The 18397-nt window shown below is 33.2% G+C and overlaps 2 protein-coding genes across 7 annotated transcripts in view; one reads left to right on the top strand and one right to left on the bottom strand.

The window, feature by feature from the left end:
- The window catches only part of LOC113521626 (high affinity cAMP-specific and IBMX-insensitive 3',5'-cyclic phosphodiesterase 8), a 248054-nt gene extending 242419 nt beyond the window's left edge, over window positions 1-5635 (top strand). For 4 of the 6 annotated variants that reach the window (XM_026907212.3, XM_026907215.3, XM_026907214.3 and 1 more), the window contains 5 exons: window positions 313-529; window positions 1111-1307; window positions 2508-2641; window positions 3697-3851; window positions 4795-5634. In XM_026907212.3, coding sequence (XP_026763013.2) covers window positions 313-529; window positions 1111-1307; window positions 2508-2641; window positions 3697-3851; window positions 4795-4973 — 882 coding nt within the window. In that variant the 3' untranslated portion in view covers window positions 4974-5634. Of the gene's footprint in view, window positions 1-312; window positions 530-1110; window positions 1308-2507; window positions 2642-3696; window positions 3852-4794 lie in introns of all 6 variants that reach the window. The other 2 variants (XM_031909840.2, XM_031909839.2) reach the window with 2 other exon arrangements.
- Window positions 5636-11313: 5678 nt separating this feature from the next.
- Window positions 11314-18397, bottom strand: part of LOC113521979 (ceramide transfer protein) — a 43224-nt gene continuing 36140 nt past the window's right edge. The window contains exons 11-12 of the mRNA XM_026907680.3: window positions 16935-17058; window positions 11314-15948 (exon numbers count right to left, since the gene is read on the bottom strand). Of these exons, the coding sequence (XP_026763481.1) occupies window positions 15821-15948; window positions 16935-17058 (252 nt within the window). The 3' untranslated portion in view covers window positions 11314-15820. The remainder of the gene's footprint in view (window positions 15949-16934; window positions 17059-18397) is intronic.

The raw sequence follows: 18397 nt of genomic DNA, 5'->3' as shown, positions 1-18397 counted from the left end.
AGGAATTATATCGATTATTAGCTCTTTTTAATGAGATGAAAATTTAATTATAACCCCGTCTACGTTATCTATGGAATATACACCTTAACGAGGAACCAATGTATCATGATAGGTGAGGATGACATCAGATCAGTTGGCTCATCATGACAAATTCAATAAATTAACTACGATTGTTTTGAGATTGCTAGCAATGGGGCTTTTAGATCATATTACTAACAATCCCCCTCTTCTTATCCGATTATTGGCTCGAGAAGTTTAGCTGATTCAAATATAAACGTTAATTAGGAAGTTGTTCATTGCTACTGTTCACAGGCCGTAGCGTTCTTCTTGGAGAAAGAACGACTAAAGTGCCTGCTTGAGCCGCTGGAAGCAGCGGCTGCACTGGTAGCGGCGGCTGCACACGACGTGGACCACCCGGGTACCTCTTCCGCCTTTCTGTGCAACTCGTTGGATCCGCTTGCCATCCTCTATAACGACGTCAGCGTGCTCGAATCGCACCACGCTGCCCTCACGTTCAAACTCACTCTTAGTAAGTGCCACAAATAAATCTTGTTAATATATAAGAATAACCTGGCGGTAGATGTAGTCTCGAAAATATTGCAAAAGTAAAGACTCGTGATTAGGTCAATTATTTAAATTTTCATTAAGTTTTATTAAAACAGATTATAAAATACGCAAATGCACACAAGTACACAGCAGATAAGTTTGTTTTATACGAACATCAAAAACGGGTCAACTTTTTGTCAGCTAATTGTCAAATTAGTTGACTCGTTTTTTTATTAGTGTTCTATATATTTACACATAAAGTCAAGATACATATCTATATTTAATTAATTAATAAATAAAATGAGTGTTTACGCATTAAAAAGATGCAAAAATTATAAAATAAAATAAATATAGAAGTTATAAAGGAGTCACTCTTACCTATTTATCACGCAAAATTATATAAATAAGTTGACCCGCTCTTCTCGAAGCATTTATATGGATACACCATCTATATAATCTAAGATTTTATAATATTTAATGACAAATAAATAATAATTTATTGTCTTATTTTTTTTTTCTAATTTGATTATGTTGTATTTGTGACTACAAATGCTATATTGACAGGTGATGACCGCGTGAACATATTCAAGAATCTCGACCGGGAAATGTTCAAGACGATCCGGCACAACGTTATCGACATGATCCTCGCCACAGAAATGACAAAGCACTACGAGCACTTGGCCAAGTTCGTCAACGTTTTCTACGCCACCAGCGGCGGCAGTAAGGAAGACGGCCTACAGGCTGATGTGAGTAAGACCGACGTACGTATAACAAATGGAATTTAATTAAAATAAAAAAAAAAATGCGACGCGAAATTTAGAAATGTTTGGAGTGATTTCTGTAATTAAATTAGGTCTGATTTGTGTTTTTTATAAGTTTATTATTGTAATCTTTTGGAGGTTACAATAAAAAGTATCTAACTATATCGATTAATTTATCATTATCGATCATAATCAATCAAAAATATTGTTTTCAATTGTTTTTGAAAATCGACACACAATTCCAACATTGCTGGCACTCCGACAAGCTTCGGTATAAAGTTATGAATGCTCTGGAATAGGATTTGAAACAAAAATATTTTTTAATATTTATTTATTTACTTTAATAATTTAGGAAAAATGGTCTAGGACAGGCACCAACAAAAATTTAAAATTTATAACATAAAACACTGTTTTTTTTTATTGAGAGATTAAAACATTGTCTGTACGTAATACTGAAAAAATATTGAAAATATTATACTACTCATTTCAATTGTCACGAGTAATGCTCGCAACATTGAGTAAACGAAGAAAAACTTGAAATAAAACCCTATGAATACCAAACCAACTGACTAGCGTTAGAATAACAAATAATAATAGAATAACAGACTATAATATTCTCCTCTTATAAACTCCTAGTAGTAATGAGTTGTCACGTTATTATTTTTCATTAACTTTTTACCTACTACTTCGTACGTATATGGGACTATGTATATGGGACTGGGAGAGAATGCTTTTAGCGTTAAGTCCGCCATGTACACATATTTGTACTAATGAATAAATAAATAAATAAAATATATATTTTAAAATTAGGAAAACTAATGAAATACCACTTTTAGACGGAGTGTCAAAATAATACATACACCAGTTTTTAAGTTAGACCTTTAGGACTACCGCATCCAAATTGTGGTAGTCCTAAAGATTACAGGTAACTCAGGTGACACTGGAACAAATATACAGGCAAACAGACAAAATTTCTAAAAATTATTGTTTTGGCATCTATTAATCTTATCTCCCATGTACAGATATCGTCTAGTTACAATTTTATTATATCTGTAGAATTTAAAAAAAAATTATATTATGTTACAATATGTTGATAGAATTTTTCTAAAATCAATGCAATAAATATCTTTACTTGTATCATCATGAAGAACGTTTCAGATACCATTATCAAATACTATTGTCAACGTTATTTTGTTCCAGGAACCCCTGTCTTTGGACACGACAGCGCTATCGCTGCCGGAGAATCTGGTCTTAGTAAAGAGGATGATGATCAAATGCGCTGATGTCTCAAATGCGTCTAGGCCGCAGAAATTCGCCTTTGAATGGGCGAAAAGGTATGTTAATATACGGATGGTCATAATTTTAATTTTCCATAAATAGTATCAAACACAAAACATATACCTATAATGCGTGAAAGTGAATGGATGTACCTATATCCTTCCATGGAGACCTGGACTAATACATTATGAACCGATAGACCGTGTTCTATCAGAGAGACGAGTCGAGATTCTCCAGAATTGGCGTGCATGCATATAAGAATATAGGCCTTTGGCACTCGGTTCTCTCTGATAACCCCGGAAGGGACTTGGCATGAAGACAAGTAGTATCAGCCAGTTTTTTTTAATTCTGCCACAATTAATGTTAGATTAAAGGACCGATTTTTTAATTAAAGATTTGTCCAATCAAAACATTTTTTTTATACGTGGCTGTAGAAATCGATTTTGGAATTTACCAATTTCTGTTACTTATCTTTCCCTTCCTCTCCCGTGGGTATCGTAAGAGACGACTAAGGGAACTTAATGATCGACGGATGGGCAGCAGCGTTCCTCTTAAAACATCAACAAAACCTAACTGCTGTTGCCTACCCGCCTTTTTTTTAACGTCTGGAAAATGCTTTATGCAGACCCATACACCTTGTGGAAGGTGAATGGGTACTGTGGGAATCCCCCCGTAAGGTGGGGGTGTACCCACCAAAAACCAGACGATATACCCTCGAGGTGCCATATGTCGGAGACATGGGTTCGCTTTCGCACTCACCACATCAATGTTGCCTACCCGCCTGCCAAGCACGGTAACTACTACGACACCTCCCAATTGAAGGAGGCTTAATAGGCAACATTGGATAATTAACGGCTGATATGATTATTTCCTACAAAAAATGGTAGAGTAAAACGTAATATTAGGTCGGTCGTTAATTACCTTTTCCAGTTCATTTTGAAGAGGCACATATGTAGGACGAGTATATAATTTAAGAAATGTCTTTGCGTATAGCTGAAAGGTGTACTCGCATCCTGAGATGATGATGATGAGAGATCAGACAATTGATAGGAGAGGTGGCATACTCCAATTAAATTCACTTGTGCCAATTACGGTTCTTACCTGATAACAGGATCGCGGACGAATACTTTTTGCAAACGGACGAGGAGAAAGCGAAGGACTTGCCCGTCGTGATGCCGATGTTCGACCGCGCCACCTGCTCCATCCCGCGCTCGCAGATCGGGTTCATCGACTACATCATCATGGACATGATGGAGGCCTGGGCTGGTAACTATGATTATCTTCTTATTCCTAATATTGACAAAAAGATACAACCATACAGTAGCTAATGTATGATGAACCTATCCTGAGCTACTAATTACTGAAGTACTACTACTACCACTACTACTACTACTACCTACCTACCTACGGCCTACTGTAATTTTTCCCATTGTTTCTATAATACAACAATGAATACATCTGGGTGAAATGTTATTACTGTTGTGTTAAAGTTTAAAATTATCTGAATTTCCATACAGAATCTTTACTTCTTTTTCGATAATTCAAAATGTACTTTATTGGATTCATTTGAGAATTTTGCAGGTCCACATAATATCTGTGTTGCATGTGTACTAATCTCTAATATTACATAGTATTACTAATCTGTCATAAAAAGAAGGAATTTTTGCTACATTTCCATTTAAATTATTCTTGGTATCTCTCCTATTCAGTAAATATATGGCATATGACAGTAATAATATGAGAAAAAATAATTTTGGGAGTTTCTACGAAGTTTACGAAGCAGTTGTGTTTGCATGGCTATGTTTCGGTTTGAAGGGTGGGATATGGTAGTGAATTTACAGGGTACATAAAATAACATCTTAGTCCTCAGGAATGACAACACATGGGGGCATCATAGGCGAAATAATATACTCTGTTATGTCCATGGTACTGCTCATGTCTATAGGCGACGGTTAACACTTTCCAACAGGTGGTCCGTTAGCTTGTTTGCCATTCTAAGTTGCATAAAAAAAATTATGATATAACACCATACCTATTAATACGTAATTTCTCAGAACACGTAGTTGTAAAAAAAATCTGCTTGGAATATCTATCTATATTGACTTCTCTTCGCTAGAGAATTACAAACCTGTATTGATCAATTGATACCAGAATGGTTTCCTGAAGTTAAAGTTTATTCCTTTAATAACATTTCTATGTTCCTCCTCAGCATTTATCGACATGCCGGAGCTGGTGAGCCACGCGCGCAGCAACCACCAGCGCTGGCGGGAGCTGGATGAAGCAGGTGTTACCACCATCGCGGAGGTGATGAGGGCACAACGCCAGTACGCACTGCAGTCTACACCCAGTAATACTACCACCACCACCCAACCCACTGCCGAGGAGTAAAAACAAGAAGTCAGTAAGACCTCGGTCACCAACTGCTAAAGTATTAGCCGTACCTGCTGAGAGACTTCTGAGACTAAAGCGAAAGATCTTAGTGTGATCACGTAGTTATAACAGGACATTGACATTTGACGCAAAATCAAACGTACAAGATCAACTCCTGATAATAATAATAAGTGTCACTCAGTCGCACCAATGGCCTGGTCCTCAAAGACACATGTGTTATATGGAACCAGGCACCATATATCTAGGGGCACAATCCAGAGCATATATAATATATGTTAATAATATAAAATAGACAAAATGATGTTAAACATATATAATTATGTAAACCGGTAGTAGAAGTATTTGGATATTCAATAGACAAGTATCGATATAAAAAAGTCGATCGCCGAGGACAAATCTATTGAGAGCTACCTGAGAGCTTATTCTTAGGGGCTTATTACAAACTTAATAGTTTTAGATCACGTGACTACAAACTGGCCTGTTTTGTCTATAATTTTAGTGCCAATTTGCAAGACAACCGAATGTAATCTGTGAAAATGTCAGATTTTAAGTGCTCATAATAAACCCCATGAGATATTATAAATGAAACGAGATACCAAAACCTATATAAACCATAATCTTTAAAAAAAACATTTGTGAAACTATAATATATATATATATATATATATATATATATATATATATATATATATATATATATATATATATATATATTAATATATACATATTAAATAGATACATTTTGCAAAAATTAAATCATATTTCGACGCGGCCCTTATGTTACATGCAGAGTTTAGATAAATTGGAATTGCGAGAGAGACTAAACAAGGTAACGTACTAATCTGAATTTAATTGCGCAAACTGATCGTTTAATGAGGCTATAGCAGCCCGGACTATACCCAATATAACGGGTGAAGTTTTGATTTAGAGACTGGACCAATAAAATGGATGGACGAATGAATGACAAACTCTTTATTGTTGCCCTCAAAGAATGATGTTATGGTAGAAACACCTACATATAGGAGTATTATCAATTGATTCGTATAAACTAGCACACTTCTGGGGGGACGGGGGGCTAAAAAGTTCACCTTAGCGTGTCATAATAATATAATTCATGTACAATAGGGCTTTTAAATCCCTAATATTGAAATTAAAGTTGCTTGGCCAACGGCTAGTAAAAATCGAAATAATCTCTTCCATACAAGATTCCATACAAGAGACGGATTGTTTAATATTATAATGATTCTATGAATTCAAATTAAAAATAATAAATTAATAATACATAATATGTGCTGCCAGAACCTATCAGTGTAGTAAATTTATGTATTACTAGCTTCTACCCGCAACTTCATTCGCGTGATGTGGATCTAGAAATATAGAAAACAAGCTGACACGAATACTGCTATAATTTATTATAATGTAATAACTACCGGTTAAACTTACGTGTAATTTGGTCGAGACAGTTTGCAATCAGGCTCGCGGTCGCGTCACAGCCGCTCAAAACAAAGGTCCCGAATTATCCCGAAAATAGTCGAACTTTCTCGACCAAATTGCACTTAAGTTCAGCCAAAAGTTGTACAAGTTTGTATTACATTAAAATATAATGTGTATTTACAAAACTTTCAACAATAAAATTTCTATCGTTTAAATGGACCACTTGCAGGAAAGTAGAGTTCATAACCTATATAACAAACATGAACAACATCAAAATGAAGGTTACAGAATATACTGTGCTTCCCATGGCTCCCTTTGATCATTCTCTTATATTAGAGATTAATTATCTTACCCCTCACACCGAAAATACACTTCATGGCCAAAAAAAGGAAAATCACACAAAACATAAATAAAAGTACATACAAATTACAAGTGGTGTTGAAAAAATATAAATTGGAGTTCTGAGAATGTGTTTAAAGTTTTCAATGTCCACCAAAATGCCTAGGTATGAGTTATACAAAAATTTACATTACGATTTGTTCACGTTCATGTCAATATGTACGTATGGAGATCCAAGTTTCTTGTGCAGTTAAGTTTTTAATACATAACGTAAAACTCTGTACAACTCACACTAGCTACTCTGAATACCTAGTGTGAGTTGTACAAAATTTACAATTGTATTCGATTTTATCTCTATAAGCATGTAGGGAAATACGAATTCCCAAAACTGCAGTTAAATTGACAATACAAATTATTGCCAATGTAAACGTGAACGCGATTGTGACGTAAATCTTCGTACAACTCACACTAGACACTTTAATACCTATCTAAGTACTACTACTCGATAGCTTCATTCGAATACTTAGTGCCTGCCTCAGTGTGTCAAAATGAATTAAGGGAAGATTTATCAATGTGAGGAAAAAGTAGATTAAATTAAATAAAAAATACTAAAAAGGGAGTCAGATATATCCAACCTAATTTGGATTTTAACGTTAAAGTCTGAAACGGAACACTGGCACGAACGCCTAACGGATGTGTCCGATAATACGCTTATTTTATACTTATTATAACCGTAATTATGAAGATATCATTGTATTGTAATTGTTGATATCTACTTTTTTACGTAGTAGTATTTATAATATATTTAATTAATAATTGGAGTTTAATGATGTCCGATTGCATAACCCTTTATATTGCGATGAGCACGTATTAATTATAATAGTTGTCATAGGCCTCGTTTACGTGTAGGCGGAGCTTTGCGTTGGATGTAAAAATCTAAATATATCTATATACATGTAATTTATTACAAACTCTTATAGTAAATCGGTTCTAATTAACGCCAGTTGAGAAAGTACTGTCAGAAAGAATCAGCTAGAAGCGAAACTGTTTAAAAATATATTGTACCTAATAAATTAACTTTACATCAATTCTTAATAAAATAATTATATCAATAGAAAATTTCGCGCACTTTATATCAGATTACTTACTAGGCATGAGTAATAGAAATATCTGGAGTAATACCGATCCGATATATATTAGTGTCCTCTGAACATTGATGGCGAAATTCGATATTGAAACCCATTTTGACATTGCCCCTATCAGTTGGATATCTATTTTGGAATATTTTAAAAGTCTATTATCCAATATTATTTTTAATTAATATAATAATATAATAAACTTAACATATTCGTTATTAGACAAGATAGATATTTTTTTTATTTTATTTTTTATACCACTGAGGTGGCAAGTATACGGCCCACCTGATGGTAAGTGGTTACCGTAGCCTATTGCTATATTTTACCCACCCCAATTACTTACATGACGAGGCGAAACTCGAACAAGTATACCTTTAGCGTAATTTCATAGTGCACTCCACTGTTCATTCTACCTCAAGATATTGTACTAAAAGCATTACTCTAGTACCTACTCATTCTTAGATTTTACCATAAACATTGCATAGAAGCAGTTGTCTTGCTCTCACATTTTTATCGCTGATTGTACTGCGCTCATCGCTGTGAATCTTCGCCGCATACAATTTAGCATACATCAGAATAGACAAATGATAACCCACTAAAGTTTACACCATATGAATATTCGTAATATATATATATAGAGCTCCATAAACGTCTCTTTTTAAACTATCGTATGTTTAAGTAACTTTACACCATGACCTAAGCTCCGCCTCCCACCTAAACGACCATATTACGTGGGTAGGTATATACCTATCTTAGTTTGTTGTCTAGTTACATAAATTTATGAGTTACCATAAAACCGTGATATAAGTGCCATATAACAGTTACTGGCAAAAGATCACAATAAGAATAAACATCTCACTGCATCCCATGACAGCTATGACCACACCCATACAGTTCAATCATCACCTATTTTAATTATTGTCATCAACAAATACCACTATCGTAGTCTAACAAAATTCACATAATATTACCGTTAATACTAACAAAAATATTCTTCGATATTTTATATTGTTAGAAATTTTTTAAAAATTGGTCCATTATACATTTGAGCTTTCAAAGAATTCCTATTTTTATACTAAACTTTTTGTAGTGTACCGACTCTTTCGGTATCATATCAAAATTCCATCGTTTATTTTGTCACTTTTAAACAATGCTTTGTACCTAACTATATTTCTTTAATTCCTGACTAATAAACATTTTATACTTAACAATATTAATTAATATTGATGTTATTTATGATAAATATATTAGGACACCTGAATATTTCTTCGTATAATTTATTTTATTCGAATAAGGTATAACGTATTTTATTGAAAGTAGATATTAAGGTAGCTATAAAAAAAATATATTCGTCTATATGACGCTGGCATGTTAAGTGAATTTAATTGTGTAGTTTCTAAATAAATACAATTATGAGATCATAAAAATACGCTTCCCTGTGCTCAATGTCAATATAAATATATTATATCGGTCTAAAGTAAATATACATACTTCAATATTGGAAACTTTTAATATTATATATTGTATATTACCTATTTGAAGTGAATTTTGCTACTCCAATATTGATTGTACTATATAGCCGTGTTCAATCTCAGTGTTTACATATTTTAAATAATAAAATCTACCAAAACGTACTTTTATGGCTACTAACATTGTATAATTGTTATTTAAAGTTTAATAGTTAGCTCAATTTATCTTAACTTTGTATTTTTAATGGATGTTGGACTGTGGACGTTTCAAATACATATAGTTAAATAAATAGATCAATCCCCTGGCGAATTCCAAAACCAACATCCAGACCTAACCCAACTGAATGTTTATTGAGTTACAATTAAGTTAGTCCGTTTGTAATTTATCTATAAGATTACGGGGGCTGGTCCCCATAAATGAATGTGGACATGAAATTCAATTGTTGTGAATTTTATATGCGAAAGATATGCGCTGTATGTACCAATTAATGTTATCTATTCATTAATAATGAGATTTCATGTAGAAATACATTCAAATATACATATTCATCGCTCTTATTTTATAGTTGCTAAATATTTAAATTACTAATAACGAATAAAAGTGGCGCCCTCTGAAGCCAAGTTTTTTCGGAAACTAAATATTAATTTTTGACCCGACTGGTACCGTCTAAAACGTAAAATTAAAGCGATGGATAAGTATAATTTACTACCATGTATTGCTTAAGTTTTAATTTATACATATATTTTTCGTTTCGATCTGATATTTATTGTCTATGCCTCTTATTTCTAAAAGTGTCGTGTCTAATAAATCTATTGCTAGTGTTAATTTCTCTTTTTTTTCGAACTTCGTTATTTCTTCTAATTTCAATCTTTATCTCGAAAAAACATTAGAACTTGAGCAATATATCATGAAATAAGTTTTTGAATGAATGTCTATGTTTGAATAATACGAATTGAATGAAATTGTTAAGTGTTGTAAATAAAGGAATAATTACAATATATATCTTTTTATTTAATTACGCTTCAAAAAACTTTAGCTAATAAATTCAAATAAGAATATACTAGTTATTACCAGATATAGCAAAATAAATAGATTACTAGCTACATACACCAAAATATTACATAAAAATACCTGTGACTCATAGACGACAGTTAAAACAAACGCCATTGGTATAAACAAACAACTAATAATTCTATCTCGCTCTATCGCGCAGCCTTCAGCATATATTAACAATGTATGTGCACTTTAAGTAGATTATGGTCTGTGGTACTTCAATCTCCAAAAAATCATAGAGCAAACACAATATATAGCCGCATGGTCCCGGTATAGATTAGGCCATTTTCTTTCCCGTGGGTGTCGTAAGGCGACTAAGGTAATGGTAGAGGAATGGGCAGCAGCATCCATTTTAAAACGTCACTAAAAGCCTAACTGCAATTGCCAACCCACCTTCCAAGCATGGCAACTACTGGCAAACCCCCTTATGGGGGAGGCCTATGTTCTTTATTATAAAAATAATTATGAAATATAATTCAGAATTGACGACGATATAATGATATATTGGTTTTGTGGCGCTATTTCTCAAAGCTCCTAGCGTAATATTTTAATTTGATAATTTCATTTTAAAATTACCGTTTTATGGACCGTATTGCCTTCGAAGCGATCCCCCTGTCTCTTCAAGTTGGAATCGCAATACGACGGCCTGAGTAAGTTCGAACTATCTCGCGGTGCCATCAAACTAAAATGTCGTATCCGGTGGGCAAAATACAACGAAAGGCTTCTCTAAATCATTCCGCGAATTTGGAGTGTCATCTGCATTTGCCCTGTTATCTCCGGTCAAACTGTAAAGCTCATCTGTAGCTAAAACCATTAGAGAAATTCGAAAACAATACTTGTTGTCTATTGGTATTGAGACCATAACTAGGTGCGAGTATGAGTGGAGGTTGAAAATAAACTACCAATTGTCCATCATAAAAACATTTTATTATAAACAATAATTTAAAAAAACATCTTTGTATTATATAACTTAGTACAATTCCAACATTGCGTATCTATAAATGCAAGAATTTATATATACCCCGTATTGCATGACATTTTCATATTATCATTTGAGACCTGTATAATAATAACCGAGTAACACACAGCAGTACCAACTAAACATTAAATAGATGAAAGCCGGAATGAAAATCATATAAAGAATATTAAATACTAAAAATAAACAACTAATCGTTACATAACAAGAAATATTATCAAATTTAAAATAACAGTGACAGTCGAGAAACTGAGCAAAAGCTAATATCTAAAATTAGTGAAGAAAATGATATGCAACTTATCCTTAGATATAAGGTGGATATTCCTTATACAGATGGTGACTAAGGAGAAATTGTTAATAATCCCTGCGACACATTTGAAATAGTTTCTCCATCTAGTGGGACTGCGAATAAAAATACACATTTTCATGCCCCACGTTGCAGTTCAATATATGATGAAATGTAACCTTAACCTTAGATGGATTTGTAATTCGCTGACAGACAAAATATATTCATTTATATATGAATGAATGTATTATATAAAATATATTCTTACACAAAACATCCATTACAAAACAATTAGAAAAAAAATTGTGCAATACAAAGCTATTTATAATATTTCAAATAACTCTAAATACTCAAGTGTTACTAAATTAACTCTCATAAATAAATTTATAAGTACACTGTCTATTTTTAAAAATAAACATTCATGAATATAAAAAAGACAGACAACAGTATAATTTCTTATTATGATTTATATATTAGAAACAGTATTTTCCATATGGTTTTGTGTTTAATTATTATTATTATTATTATTTTATATATATACAAATTGTAGATATTCAGATTAAAAATATATTAACAATGCAAGTATCTTATTTCGATATTAGTCATGGTCACATCGCGCCCACCCTGTATCTAAGATGAATTTACAGTAACTATGCAGCATACTCGTAATTCGCGACCCTATCTATCTGAACACATCGATCTATCACCCAACTGTCCGATAACTACAAATCGAGGCTCACTTCACCCCAATATCATAACAAACTCACTTGCAACGCTCACTATAAGAGACTTATTATACTATCCTGTATAGATTTGCTTTAGATTACAACAAATAATGTGGTTACAAATCTTGACACGTGATCTGCGCAATAAATATTTCACATACAACAGCATTTACTGCGCAGATTCCGTTGTCTATGGTTTGTTCAAGTCGTTTGCTTAATATCGTGAATTATACTGAATTGCATGTCATTTATATCGACTTTATTCACATATTTAAGTTGCATCAACAGTTCTTTAAATTGATATGATCTTACATAGATAGTGTAACATGCCCCTAGTGAGGCTTTAAGAGGCTTATTATTGCTACGAAACGGGAGACATCATCATATATCATATTTTGTGTCTTGTTTTTTTCACTATAACAATAAAATTTCTTTGAAGTGAAATAGTCGTCATTTGACCGTTCAAGCCCATGCTGTTTGAAACAACAATAAAAGTAATGTAATTAAAATTTATACATGAATAAAAAACACATAATTTGATAGAAGACGGTAAATGCCATTATTAGTAAGGATAGCATTATAAAGGCTTGCCCCTTAATGCATCAAAAGTTAATCGGTAGTAGTGAACGATTCCCACTAAGAATATGATAATACCATAAATGTAGAATAATAGATAAAATACATTTTTTAAAAAATTCCAAAAGAAAACCTATGTCTATCTTGACCAAATTAGTATAAGACCAACACAGGAATAAGTTACGAGCGCTCATAACGTTAGCTTATGAAATTTAACTATTTTCAGTGATTATAGGTGATATTATTTAAAAAGTTCTCTTCTAGCGAACTAAAACGTATGTAAAAAATTTCGAAACAAAATATGAAGTAAGCGTATAGTATGCAACGTATTCTATAATTAACGTTTTAGTTCATAGACAAAGTATTTTTTCAATAATCAGCCTGAATTAAAAAAAAATGAAATCATAGATAATTGCCACAGTTCCGTAAGATAAAGTTATGAACACTCTTAAATGGATTCACAACTGGCGAAGGTATTAAGTAATTTATATTATACAATAAAATTAAAAAAAAAATACAATCGAATTAAGAGCCTCCTTTTTTTCTAAAAAGATTAAAAATTATATAAAAAATCTTGGACGCCACTATACCACACTCCGTGTACCTTCTCAAGTTTTATTTTTTAATAAAGCACTGCAACATTATCTAACCTCAAATCATCATCGATTAGCGTCGATTTTAAACACCCTATTACTTCACGACTATAACTGAAGACAGAATAGCTACAATTATTCTTAACTGTTACCGTTTTCACAAAATCTCGCCACACTTCGCCAAGCGTGCTATCTAACAAAGAGCGAGCTCACCACTTTGATAACAACATTGCAGTGCTATAAAACCTTATTTCAAAATCCATTCAAGCTTTAATACCATACCAAATCCACTAACGCTAGAACTCCTTTACACAACACCCAACATTTAAACTCAACCACTTTAGGGACTACATTACACTGTCAAATGTGCAGCGTGTAACGGAACGTGTATAACATGCCGATTCAAGAAATAATGTTTGTAAAACTGACAAACTTTTTTAAAAAAACAATGGTAAACCCTGAAACGCACCTCTCTCGCAAAAATTATTTGCTTTTTTCGCATTTTTATTGGTTTTAAATATCCCTTCATTAAAGAAATATTTTTAGGTGTCCAGTTTTAGGAATGGAACTCAAAACTACAAGATGATTACTATAATGAACGGCATACACATCAGAGGACTTTGGAATAGAAACTCTTGACACAAGAAGGCGTCATATTTAATAGTATAAAATTTATAATGTCGATTCCCATAAGTTAAATTGGCATATGACAGGAATTAGCATTACGGTACGATTGGATAGTGTAGTATAGTCCTTACAGATGAAAAGAATAACATATGGACGAGATAAGTACTGGATACTCCTTTTATCTCCCAACACAGCCACCGAAGATCATTTCATATAGCATTTCGTTTACAAATAGTGGGCTGAATAACTAATTCAATCGTTAGATAAATTCTTTAAATTGTAACAATTTATAAACATTTACTCCCTCATTGGTTAATCAAGAAATAAACTTATTGTAGCCATTAGAATAGTTTCGTTTCTTTCTTCTAAGCTAAATTCCTGATTTGAAAGAAATGGACAAAATACTAATAGTTAAAATATGTTTATTGAGATTTTAAGTTCATTTCAATACTATGTTAATTTTTCGCACCAAAATTGCGTCACAGTTCAGAATACAAATATGGCGACCAACTTTACATTTGAAAAGATTCAACAAATTGTGTAAATCGGAGAGGAATAACGTATGATAAAAGAGTATATTTTAGAGAGGTAGAAATAATAGAATCCTTTTGGATATGTCATTTCGCATCTCTATTATCCTCTCATTTCCAATTTAGGGGACAACATTAAATATATCTCGGTGATTTTTAATTATAGGATTATATTATTTTTTATTATATGCATATAGATTACACAACGAGGGTGGCAAACTAGTATACGGCCCACCTGATAGTAATGCAACATCGTACTTAAAATCATCTTGTCGTCTATTTGACTTTATAAAATATTTAATATAGTCTTTAACTCCTGAGTAGAATTTATTGATCTACAGTAAGTTTGAAGGGCCAATTAGGTATATATTCAGGCAATATTAACGCTTATTTTGTATAAAGAATATATGTACAATTCAAAAGGATTCATCTGTACAATATTTGTAATAATATATTAGTCTTTCAGAGTACAATGTCTATAAGATATTCGCAATATAAATACGAATAACGGTCATCTTTGATAATAGATAAAATGAAATACTTATTACCCAAATAACATGATAAACAATGTTCTCGAACAAAATACTAATTCTAAATAAGTGCGTATATTACACAAAATACATATCGCCTTTTGGCAAAGATTTTCATCGCAACTACATAGATTATAGACTACGTTATTACATTGGTATACGATATAAAATCTACCGAACTCGAAAGTTCCAGACGTTACTTTCCACGCTTTATACAGCAAAAAGTATGGAAGGAAATACGCTCCATATTTCAACAAAATACAATAAACCAATGTAACCAACCTAACATTACATCAGTTTATTATTTGGTCAGTATTGGCCAATTGGTGGTCACTGCAAGTGACACTGGTCAATTTAATTATGACTTATTCTTGGATACCATACTGTTACTACTAATTTTAATATGATCGTTGTGAAACACTGCAGTTCTGATGACCTTGCGATATTACCAGATAAGTCGGCCATTGTAAAAAAACTGGCCATATAGACAACACGGCCGCGGCGTAGCCATAGTGGCTAGAGTGGCCGGGGTGGCCGGAATGGCCGGATTAAGCCGCGGTGTGCGGGCGCTAGATAGCGAGTGGCTTACCACGACATTGCTCAACCACGTAACTGGTGAAGCGTTTGAGGAACTTTGGATATTCGCGTTTGTAGACAGCCCGGAGAACACCGGCCGGTGCCCAGCCACCGGGATTAACTGAAATATTTGACAAACACATATGAAAATATCAGTAGTGCCTAATAATGATGAATACGCGAGTGCAAGGATGTTGGTACAAATGAAACTCAAACTAATATACTAAAATCAAATATATCCTCAGAGAAAAATCTGAGGGAACATGTTGCACGAAACAAATTATAAAAACAAAAAATATCAAATGTTATACACTGTGTATTGGCGACCGGCCGATACAAACTCCTTCATTTTATTATATACTTTTTTTATACAGATTTACTTTAAGAATGTTTTAATTTATATTTTGCACCTTTTGACAATGTTCTTTTTTGCTTGGTGACTGTTTTATACCAAAATTCGTGTTTTTATCATTTATCACCTCATCACAGTCCATCGCTCTCCAATACAGTGTATATATCGGACAGAGGTTGTAGGCACACTGCCATAATTTCTTTAAACATGTTTATTATTCAGACACTGTTAAAGGGCTGATCAGATTTCAATGTAATTTGACATATAAATAAATAGAGTACATAGGGCGAAGGGATTGTCAGGAATGTGGACTACCAGTTCCATTGCTAGCAATTTACCCTGTCAGGTCGAACTTTACGTGGTCCCCCCTAAAAACCATTGTGCTGAATTCTAAGTGTAATCACAATTGGCTAACTAACCTTCCTTTTCATTTTCACCTTTCATCCTTCATTGGTGCCAGCGTATACTATTAGCGCAGGCGAGATTATCATTCCATTCATCATCATATCAGCCTCTAACAGTCTACTGCTAAACATAGGCCTCCTCCTTGAGAAGGTTTTACCAGAAGTTGCCACGTTCGGCAAGCGCATTGGCAAACGCAATCAGGGTTTCAGAGACGTTTTATGAGAGAGGCTGCTACCCTTACCTCGCCCTCCCTTAGTCGGCTCTTACGACACCCACGGGAAAGGAGACGGTGGCCTATTCTATACCGGGACCACATGGCTATTAATACAATACATATTTTATCTACGTACCTGTGCTACAGTAGGCGATGCTGGTGGTGATGTTGTCCCGCGTGGGCTGCTCGCCTGCCGGGTACGAGCTGCGGCACGCCAGGCACACGGTCACGAACAGGCGGATACACGCGCCCGTGTTAGACTGCAACAAGCATTACAATATTACAACTTACTAGCCGGTTTCTGCGACTTCGCCTAAGTAAATTAGTATATAAAATATCCTATGTTTTATAGAATACAACGTAACCAAGTACCAAATATCGTTCAAATACAGTCAGTAAATTTTGCGCAGAAGACTAACATCTATCCATCCAAATCCATAGTCATAAACTTTCGCATTTATAATAATAATAGTGGTATTTATATAATTTTCTCTCCCAAAAAAAAGTTTATTTTTCATGTAAGTTTCTATTTTTTTTTTATGCAACTTAGAACGGCAAATAAGCTGACACACACTGCTCACAGATGGAAAGTCGTAACCGTCGCATATAGACATGAGCAGTACCATGGACATAACAGAATATACTGTTTCACCCATGAGGTATCATGGGCATGAATGGCAATGCCCCAATGGGTATGAATACCCCCATATTCATGCGTTGCCATTTCTGAGGACTCAGGTGTTATTCCTCTGTACCCTGTAAATTCACTGCCATATCCCATCCTTCAAACCGAAACACAGAAACCATAGAAGCCCTAAAAATAAATATTAGCCAAACTAAACAGGCTAATGACAAATATCCACCTAACAAATTAGGATTAATCAGATAATACAATTAGTGGTCACGTTGCCTCTGTTGTTCTACCAGAAGATTTACTATATTACAACAATTACATTACAATATACAGGGTGAAATCAGTAGCGGTATGTAAAACTAAGTTTACTCATATTACAGAAATAGCTGTATTTTTTTAATGGGTGATAATGGAATGGTAACCACGACTGCGCTTTCGGTATACAATGACGGGACACCATTGAGGAATGATAGGTGAGGATGAAAGCAGACAGAAATAGGATTTTTTTTTGTATTGTTTTCCACACATTTTCTATTGATTATTTTAATAGAATTATCTTGTTTAATTCCGCTACCATTAGTATGTGTGTGACTGCCAACATTCGAAGATCGACCACTACTATTTCTACCAAAGTTCCAGAACCTTCCTTATTAACCATCAATCTCCGACTGTCATTTTGTACACGCGCCTTTTGCGACTCGTGTTTTTTTTTGGCAATATTGTCAAAATACTGCTAATATATATATATATATATATATATATATATATATATATATATATATATATATATATATATATATATATATATATATATATATATATATATATATATATATATATATATATATATATATATATATATATATATATATATATATATATATATATATATATATATATATATATATATATATATATATATATATATATATATATATATATATATATATATATATATATATATA

The sequence above is a fragment of the Galleria mellonella genome, unplaced genomic scaffold, assembly GCF_026898425.1.
Source record: "Galleria mellonella isolate WM207_F2 unplaced genomic scaffold, CSIRO_AGI_GalMel_v1 utg63, whole genome shotgun sequence".
NCBI classification, from domain to species: Eukaryota; Metazoa; Arthropoda; class Insecta; order Lepidoptera; family Pyralidae; genus Galleria; species Galleria mellonella.
The sequence above is the reverse complement of the archived record's forward strand: the minus strand, read 5'-3'. Positions and strand labels throughout refer to the sequence as shown.